The 10,257-nt window shown below is 36.2% G+C and overlaps 2 protein-coding genes across 2 annotated transcripts; one reads left to right on the top strand and one right to left on the bottom strand.

Moving 5' to 3' along the window:
- Positions 1-2,294: 2,294 nt before the first annotated feature.
- On the bottom strand, positions 2,295-5,449 carry hmgb1b (high mobility group box 1b). Its single transcript, XM_039671134.2, has 5 exons — positions 5,309-5,449; positions 3,535-3,690; positions 3,242-3,387; positions 2,983-3,157; positions 2,295-2,879 (listed from the first exon to the last, which is right to left on the bottom strand). Exons 2-5 carry the CDS (start codon positions 3,679-3,681, stop codon positions 2,754-2,756), a joined length of 594 nt encoding a protein of 197 aa, XP_039527068.1. The 5' UTR covers positions 3,682-3,690; positions 5,309-5,449; the 3' UTR covers positions 2,295-2,753.
- A 1,535-nt stretch (positions 5,450-6,984) lies between these two features.
- Positions 6,985-10,178, top strand: tex26 (testis expressed 26). Its single transcript, XM_039671221.2, has 6 exons — positions 6,985-7,240; positions 7,322-7,488; positions 8,308-8,458; positions 8,573-8,749; positions 9,180-9,341; positions 9,632-10,178. Exons 1-6 carry the CDS (start codon positions 7,228-7,230, stop codon positions 9,763-9,765), a joined length of 804 nt encoding a protein of 267 aa, XP_039527155.2. The 5' UTR covers positions 6,985-7,227; the 3' UTR covers positions 9,766-10,178.
- Positions 10,179-10,257: the final 79 nt, after the last annotated feature.

Raw genomic sequence — 10,257 nt, 5'->3', positions numbered from 1 at the left:
TGTCTGTCCACTTTCAATGTGAACTGGCAGTGGTCTATTTAAATGCCCCCCCTCTCATGCGGCAGCAAAACGATCATGTGCGCTGTGTTTCTTTCTCCATTTGAATTCAGAGGATGCCAGCATGGCACTCGCCCAAAAAGTGATTGAATGGAGTCCCGCTGTAAAAGGGGTCGGTGAGCCACCCGATAACCGTTAAACAGTACAACAAAAGACAACTACAATTTGGCAATATTAATCTTGTAGCCACTCTGAATGAAATACTTCCAGTATGACGAGCGCTTTCAAAACGCATAGTGAAATTTCGAACTTCTATGCTTGTTTCGAACCAGTGAGCAACTGCCAAAGTCACGTGATTTCAAAACGAAGCTGAAAAATAACTGTTTCTCTGTGAACCCATGAACAGTGTCTACATATGATTTTTTTTTTTTTTTTTTTTTGGATTGGCGATAAATTTGTTATATTTGTATACATTTAACGACACATTTGTATGATAAAAAGAAAGAGTTGTACAAGCTCTAATTTAATAACATGCTTTTAAAAATACATTTTATATTTATTAGATACTTATTTGCATTATAGTTGTCTGAAGCACAAAGAAGAAAATGGGTTTGTGTTTGGCAGCTTCTTGCTGATCGCCGATTTTTGCTTTGATGAGAAATTGTGATTTGAGGTTATAAACTCGAAAATTATTATTATTTGCCTCTTGTTCAGTTTCAACTTCATTAAAATGAGTTGAAGTAACACAATTTAACAGCTTGTCCCAACTTAATTTGTTTTCAATCAACCTAATTTAAAAGTGAAGTTTACTTAATTCATTTGTGTTAATAACATGAATAATTTTAATTGACATTAAATGTTGGACATTTAGAGTTGTTTGTTATTTAATTTTGTGGTTATTATTGATGAAGAGTAGTGCTTGTGCTTACACTGTGGGCAGTGCACTCAAAGTTTTAATCTCAAGTACTAACACTTGTCCTTGCTTGGTTTGTAATAAACATTGTGTATTGACCCATGATGACACTTCATAATTGACAAGTAAACCCCTAGTAAATTAATTTAAAAAAAAAATAGATTGGACCAACAGAAATGTAAAAAAAGTTAAGTTAAACATAGAGTGAATTTTGTATTGATTTTGAATGAACTAAATTAAATATGGTGTAAAAAAAAATCTTTAAATAAGGGTAATGGATTCATTTTTGAGTGTACTTACATCAAGGTGTAAGGACTTAAATCAATTATGCTGGTGAAATCAGGTTATATGATGATTTAGTAAAACCAGTAACCAGTAATTTTTTTTTGGTTGAATTCGGTTATAATCAGTAATCTTAATTTATTTCATTTCAACAAAAAACATTTTTGTCAACTACAATCAAAATGCTCCATTATTTAGCTCCATAATTACTAATTGGAGTTGCAATTAACTGTCAACGCTCCCCTAAAGCGCCCTCTGCCGGAACTAGTCTGCTTTAGTTTTATAGTCTTGCGTTATTTTGTTTTTGTGTTTTTTTCCCCAGCTTCTAGATATTTGCTTTCAGGTCAAGTAATTAATAGTCAACCAGTAGGCTACTGTTTGGTTTACAAATGCGTTGTGACAAATATGAAAGAGTTAAGCTTGTCTCTTATGGACTTGTGATCTTCCCTTTATCTTACAAATTCACTTACAGAAAATTCACGTCATTTAACCCAAAAAATGTAGATACAAAGCTTTAAATAGGTGCATTAGCATATATTGTTATTTTGTCCCTCCTTGCAGTATAGGACCTTGTAAAAGACGTCAAGGTGAAACCTGAATAAGATGACATCATCTGATCTGTAGTATAACAGTAAACAAAGCAGTAACACATCACAGCCACAGGGCGTCGCTGCGCTTACATATTCCTTAGCATACAGTAAATGATCTTGTTTAGTCAGAAAGCTTATTTCAAGTCATTAAGACAACCCTTTAGATTTTTAGGTTACATTTAATGCCGTCTGATAAGAGTGAGTGTCTACATTTCCATTTTCAAGTAGTCTCTACGCTGTATTGGCACGCTCCAATACACTGCATTATGCAACACTGGGTAAGGCTTTGTGTGAAGCAACATTCTGAAATTCATTTATATTGTACATGACTGAAAAATACAAAAACGTTTAGAGTCTTAAATGTGCTGCAATTTTGAATTGGCAGATGCAGATCATTTCTTTGTTGATTTATTTGAAGTTTATAATGCAATGCATACCGATAACTTCAGATATTATGTATAATATCCTAAAATTCTGTCACTACAGTAGCTATGGAAGAAAAAACAGGACAGTTTTCTAAAAAAAAGAAATGTTTACTTCAGACACATTCTTAAATGTCAAACAAAGCTGCATTCTTGTAATTAGAGTGGTATTCAAAGTACAGTTAAAGGACCTTATGACGGCAAATACGAAAAATATTTGTAAAAACTAATGATAGTGCACTACAGATCTACATGAACCAGATACTTGTGCTATGCACCTTCAGAGAAACAGTTCAAATCATTTTCAACCATACGCTGTTCCTGGCAAGAACTACCACTAACCAAAAATCAAGATAAAAAAGAAAAATGTAAAGACTGAAGACACATAGTGTTAACTTTACAAAAGGAGAATAACACTGTACATCTTAAAAACGTCGCATATACACAGCCTAACAATTCTTGTTTCTGCTGTATTACGTTTGAAGATGTGAATCGTGTACAATTGGGTTTATGGCATGAACAAGAACTTAGGCTATATCAGGAGCTAATCTACTCATCATCATCATCATCATCCTCATCTTCCTCCTCCTCCTCTTCATCTTCGTTCTCGTCATCATCCTCCCCATCTTTTTTGGACAAGCCTGCAATGCCCTTTGTGCGGTATAGGGCAATATCCTACAGAAGAATCAAAAAGTTAACAAATAGGGCAGGTGCATTTTCAAGTTTGAGAATATTAAAGAGTTATCAGGGAAGAAAGAAAAAAGAAACTATACACTACCTTGTCATACTTCTCCTTAAGCTTTGCAGCTTTCTTCTCATAGGGCTGCTTCACCTCAGCTGTTGAACCATTCCACATTTCTCCAAGCTTCTTGGCAATGTCTCCGATGGAAAGACCTGGGTTCTCACCTTTAATCTTAGGGCGGTAGTCACCACAGAAAATAAAGAATGCCGACCTTGGGGGGGAAAACATGCGTTCAAACCAAACCATCATGAAAAATCCTTTATTTTTTCAATGGCAGTGCAAAGCTTGAACATACGGTGGTCTCTTGGGCGCGTTGGGGTCCTTAAACCGCCTCTTCTTCTCTCCCTTCGGTGGGATGTAGTTCTTCATTTCTCTCTCATAGCGAACCTTATCTTGCTTGGCCATATCCTCAAACTTACCCTTCTCTTTGGCAGACATTGTCTGTTCAGAAAGAGAAAAGGCTGTATCAAAAAGTGCAACTTACATTAGAAAACAGATTTTTGTAAGCCTAAGTAAGCCTAAAAGCACAACAAATATATTTATTCAATATAACAGCCTAATTTGCATCCACATTTTACAGAACAGTACCTTCCATCGCTCTGAACACTTCTTGGAGAATTCAGAAAAGTTAACGCTGGCTTCAGGGTGCTTCTTTTTGTGTTCTTCACGGCAGGTTTGCACAAAGTAGGCATAAGAGGACATCTTTCCCCTGGGCTTCCTTGGATCTTTACCCATCTTTTCTCTCTGGGGAAAAAAAAAATTTTAAATTCTTAACTAAATGAAGGTGAAACAAGCTTTACTCATTTTATAATTTGTAATATTGTACAATTATTTATTATACATTTTATAAACTTAAAAATATATACTTTCTTAGTTTTATATATATATATACATTTAAATGGATTTATGTATTTGCTTCATGTAGTAGATACACTGCTAAAATGTATTTGTTCACTACAATTTAAAATGAATATATATATATATATATATATATATATATATGGTCATTACTATGTACTGTGAGGGACATACTTACACTAACATGATTATTAATGATGAAATGTGCAGTGAAATCTTATTATTGAGATGGATGGTGAGATGCACAAAGACTCCCTCAGGTTCAGGGTGAAAGACAAGGACATCCTCCATTTCGTGAATAAAATAACATATTTAATGATTTAATATTCTTTCCCACTATTTTATTTTGCCTTATGTGTATTTCTCATTAACGGAACATTGATAGCAGCATCGATCATGAGCGGGCAAATAGATTACATATGGCCCGCCTTAAAATGCCAAAATGCTGCAACAATAATATTTCTTCTTCCATTTTGAAAAAGCCGTCTTCATGAGAGAAAGTCCCCCTCAATTGTCTCCTCCCACATTCCTGGGTAATTTCTAGGACCTAAAATCACTGTTTTTCGCCCCTGTCCCGCCGCCTTCCGATATTTCGCCTCCCCTATGGAAGAAGTCGGTCGGTATGGACACAGTGTCTGTAACTATAAGCGCAATGCAATGGGAGTTTCGCTCGCGTAAGGCCGCCGTTCAACTGGAGCCACATGAGCACAGCTAGCAGAGCCAACATGGCTTCCTCTCGCTCTCTCCCTTTATGTCTGCTAGCCAGAGCCGCATTCACACACGCACAACACTGGCGGTGGGAAACAGTACACAATATAATTGTATCCCTTCTTTCTCGCTCGAGTTCTCTTGGAAAACACAGGCGTTCCCTGAAATAGACCCTCGGGCTTTTATGCCAATGGAGAGGAGCTTGGATAAATTTCATTTTATTAGTTTAGTTGAATGTCGCTTACACCCCGTCCGTCTCCATCCCCCGCCACTCACGGGCAAAACGCAGAGTATTAGCACCTCCGCAACCCAACCATATTATATTACAGAACACGGCCGCACACGTCCCGTTCAGAGAGAAAAATGCACAAAATGACGAGAACATTCCCTTGGGGCTGGTAAATCTATCCGGGGTGTTATTTTAGTGTTTTTGTGTCAATGCCAAGCACGTCACTGACTGACACAATAACACCCCAAAAAAGACCTCAAAAAGCTAACTGCTTTAGCTGGGATGGCTACCTGGTAAATATTACACCCCACCTTAACAAAGACTAATCTAATACTGTCATTTCACAAGAAAAATGCAATATTTTTTTATCTTCAGACGATTTTTCCATTCAGGACATTTCACTATGACTGAATGACTGGCGAATAGATTCTGACAAAGATTGCTCGCCCTGCGTTCACGAAATCACCACGCAACTAGCGCTACCAAGGTAAACGAGTTGTAATATACGACGCAATTTTAAAAATAGTTAATTGAGGCCTTGATAAGACTATTTCGACAAAAACTCACCAGTCTTCTCTATTTGCAGCTTCTGTGGATGCTTAACGTTAGATAATGGGGCTTTGAAGTACAATAACACCGATGCGCGCTCTTCCAAGTGCTTGCAGAACCCTCCGCTCACGAGAGACACGGTATTCAGTCACGAATCGTATTGGCTACCGCCAAGTCCTGAGCGCCCGCGATTGGCTGCCGGCGCACTATAGTCCCTACGAGAGCTGAGGTGTGGTTGGTTGTTCATAGGCGAAACGTCACATTTTTTCAACGGCGCGTGAATATGAAAAAACATACATTGGTGCAAGTGCAATAGTTTCAGACACCGTTTTGTACTGCTGTGAACATACTGTAGTACATGTAAGCACACCGTTGTCGTCGAAGTAAAGGTTTCAAATTGTATTATGAATATTTGCTTTAAAAACATGTATGTCAATGATTTCACAGCACATCAGGCTGATATCTGTCGGAAGAGAAAAATAAGAAGAGTGTGTAGGCTAATTTCTACCAGGTTGCGAGTTACGGGAATTTGGAGGGTTCTGGACCCCTAAAGACTGTTTTAATCCCCCTAGTCAATTAACATTAATTGTTGTGGATTTTACAAAGCTTTTTAAAAAAAGCTTTTACAAAGCTTCAATAACATTTTAAATTATTTTTGAGCGCAAACAAAATGTATTGCGTACGCAGAGAAAAATCGGAAAATTTGGAAAAATTTCTGATTAGAGCGCAAAGCATACATTACTGTCCAAATATCACTCAATTGCATATTCCAATAGCCTGTATTTATCTGCGTGCTGTTTTAAAATCGTGCAAATGCAAAAGCTGATTTAGATCCCTAGCTGCACGAATTTTATTCAACAAACTAGTTACAATAATTGAAAAGGTATTATAATTGATTCGTTTTTCTTTTTTTTTTAGAAAATTGTTTTATAACACGTGGATTTAATAAATGTGACATAGATGAATCACAGGCTTTATATGTCATCGTTGTTGGTTCTGAGTTTGTAATGGTAATCTTTAAAGTTTCTGCAACATGAATAAAAATAAATAGATAAATAAATAAAAGACTGAAGGGCCCACTTTATTATCATTGCTGCTTGACAAATCTCACAATCATCGTTTAAATTCTCCAAGAACTTTTTTCCTCTTTTAGTTTATTTTGTTAAAGGATGCAATTCATTTTGTCGAGACATTTATTTTATTGTAGCCTATTGTTGTTGCTGTTATTATTAATGTAGGCCTATTGTTTTAAGTGCTTTTTATTCCTCACATGTAGCTTACTATTATTATTACATTTCCATTGCTTATTCATGTTTTGTGATCCCTGGCAATAATAGCCTAAATTAAAAGGAAATGGACTTGAAATGCACTATATCATGTTTTCCACTGAGCGGCGCTACGACCAAATAAAATCGAACTGGCTCGAATTTACTGATCTTTTTATTATTAAAAAACGTGATAAAAGAAATAGCCTACAGCTTGTTAATGCATTAATTAATGCATGTGCATACATCATCATTTGCATGTTTAATATTTTGTTTTGCATAGGCTATAGGGCAATTATTTCAGTCAAAATAATCATATAGCCTACCTGGAATATAGATTTCAGTGTGCTGTCTCGTTGGACGCTTGACACTGTCGGAGTTGGGTTTTTTTTTTTTTTTTTTTTTTTTTTGAAGGTGAGGAAAAAGACGTGGAGAAAGACCCCCGCGGAGCGTCAGTTTGCTTTCGCGCACCCGTTGTTGTGCGTTTCCTAACAATGCCATCTTACAGAAAACATCCGATTAGATGGGCATTATAACAGGCTACAAAGTTTATCTTCTTGATTCTCAATGTAAAACGACGGAGGAGGTGAACAGCACAGAAACATCTGATACTGGACACATTGATGTCGTTTGGACAACAGAGTCAGATATTTCATATCTGTCAAGACAACCATGGCAAATTATGGTTAGACAAGTTTATTGTGATTGTATAGCCTATGCTTTTTAAAAATGTTTTAATTAGTTTTAATACTGTTTCAAACACAAGTCCGAAAAACATCTGGCAAGATCTATAGAAATTCATATGCATTGGATGATCCAATGGGAACAACTGCATACAGTGAAGACTTCTGCTGGAAGCCTGTGTCAAAGACTGCCTGTATAAGGTCTGCCACAGCATCAGGAAACAGAAGGAACAACCCACACCCAAGCCAGGTGAATGGCACTTTTTATAATTTGATTTGTTTAGCGTATGCTTACTAATGCTGAATGTGTGTTAAATTTAAAAAAGCACAGTAGCACTATATTTGTGTTCTATGGAAGAAAGAAAGTCATACATGTTTGAAAAAAAAAAAAAAACAGTAGAATGTGCAATCTTAAAAATAAAGGTTCCAATTCCAATGGTTTTTATATAATTTTATTTTTTACAAAGATTCCATATGAACCATCTTTGGTTCCACAACAAACCTTTCAGTTTTTATTTCTTAAAGGCAGGGTTGGTAAGTTTGAGAACTACAATCTCCTCCCTTCCTGGCTCCTTCCAAAGCCACGCCAAAGCCACGCACGTTTCAACACACTATTACCCAAATCAACCAGGCCAAAGACCCTTTCAAGGAAAATCTTTTCCTCGGCGGCCCTATTTGCATTGCCTCCGGGCAGCTATATATATTTTGGGCATCCAAGTCCTGTTTGAATGGGGGAAGCTAGCTAGATTCACTGTTTATATGCGCTAAAAACATAGCATGCTGAGGACTGCTGTCCTGGTAAAAGATGTGTAAACAAACTGATATTGATTAATTCAAAAACATTAATAAAATTTTTCTTCAAAAGACGACAAATCTCTAATCAGAGTGACGGATTCTCCCAACTTCTCTTGTCTCCTAAGGATATTGTAGCTTACGCAAAAGCGCCAGTTTTTTTTTTCTTTTTTTTTTTCTGTTTTGTGTAAAGTAAAGCAGCCGCAGGTCATCCATTTTTGCAGTTTAAAAAACATTGGAAAGAGTGTACCATAATTTTATTTCTTTTATCACAAAGGCATTCATGGTGTGGAGACATAATGCAGATCAAATTAAACACTTTGATGGTAGTTCCTCTCTTCACCTTTCTTTGACTGAGAAGGCAATCCAAAAGGCTCTGAGTGCCCACAGGTCAACCTACCAGACTGACTTTATTGGATTACCTCAAGGTGAGTTATAAAGGTATTTGAATCTTATTTAATTTCAAGGTCTTGTGGTTTCAAAGATATCTTATTATGACTGAAACATCTCAATGTCTGTGTTTTGTTCTGTCCGAATCACAGGGATTATGAAGAACCATGCAAGTTTTGCTCCTTTTAACCACAGTCATGCTGTCCATTACTATACTCAGACTGAAATGAGAGACAGCTACCGCCCACCTCAATCAAAACTTGAGCTTTTGGGGAACAACTCTCGCTATGGGTGCAATAAGCTACATGGTATAGCAACAAGGGGTATTGGTAAGCTTCGGCAAACCTGTAACACTTATGTTTCAGTAACACTCTAGTCCCTCCCCTGTGAACAAAATCTGACATGAACTATCCCATAAATGTTGTTTCTTATAATCAAATAGCATTGAAACAAAGCTTATTTTCAGGCTAGAACAGCCAATACGCATGTGCAGTCTTAAGCGCGATGGCAGCTCTAATGGCAGCTTCGGTGACACAATGACTTTATCAATAAGTATTGGCTCTTTTACTTACAAGGCAGTATCCCGGTATCCCAAGGCAGTAACCCCTTGTGGACTTTGTGCTTTGTAGACACTTTTCATACTCAAACTCAGACAGCAACATTTACACACTAAAAAAAGATGAAAATGTATGACATCTTACGGCACCAGTATGGCACACAAATTAGAGAAGAATGACATATTTTTCTTTTACATCTTAGTCCCAACAGTGATTCACAGCCACATCAATAATCAGGAAAACATCAAATTGCAGACCACCTACAATAAGCATTTTGGAAAAGGACATACAGATGTCTCCTCAGTGCTCAACTCAATCCCACCTCAGACGTTTCTACAGATTTGTAAGAAATTATCTGATAAAGGTGAGAAAGAGTGATGTGTGTTCTTGAAATATATGTACCACTTTTACTGTTAGAAATGCATATTTTCCCCCCTGATTTTAATATTTCTGTGATTTTAAAACTTCACAATAAAATCAAACAAATTAGATCAGTCGTTGCAAAAGTTTTTATACTTCAAATTTGTAATTATAACAAGCATCCCTCTAGAAATCCTACCGAATTTGCTTGAAAAGCAGAAATAAATATAATTCCTACAGTGTAGCCTGTTATTGTGTTAAGTGTTATATATATATTATTTTGTCTTTTACCAGAAAAGAAGGATTTGAAGACAATGCACATAAGCAGCTCCTCTTCTCATAGATGTAAGGTGAAGAATACTGGTGTATTCATGCAAGCCCCTTCTTCCACACTGGAGAGGATGTCTGCCTGGCCTGGGCCTTTATAAACATGGCATTTTGAATAATGAAAAGCAATATGAATATTTGTGCAGTCTTTTTTAGGGTCATGAGTCAGAACACTCCTAATATAATGATATGCCTTTATGCATCTTTGATGATGTGCTTAATAAAACACTCAAAATAAACTGAAAACAGACATAAACCATTTTTACTATACAGCTCTTTTTTGTGGTTGCGATTTTTTACTATGATGAAAATACAATACATGTAAAAAATCATTAATCATTTGTCTCTTGAGATTTTTTAGGGTACTGGAAAAGGCCATTAAGTCCTGAGATAGATATTTTTATGTATTTTAACTTTATAAAATAATAGTAAAGTTATAAATCAACAACATCAGATGAATTGATTTATTATGCAGAGCACAATAAAGAGGTAGGGATATGCACAGCAAGCTATAGAAAAGACACACAAACAAAACAATTTAATTTCACTTAGTGGTGAATTAATTTAATTTTACACAGTGGTTTTAAATGTGT

Source organism: Pimephales promelas, chromosome 16 (assembly GCF_988280905.1).
Source record: "Pimephales promelas chromosome 16, fPimPro1.hap1.1, whole genome shotgun sequence".
Classification (NCBI taxonomy): domain Eukaryota; kingdom Metazoa; phylum Chordata; class Actinopteri; order Cypriniformes; family Leuciscidae; genus Pimephales; species Pimephales promelas.
The sequence above is the reverse complement of the archived record's forward strand: the minus strand, read 5'-3'. Positions and strand labels throughout refer to the sequence as shown.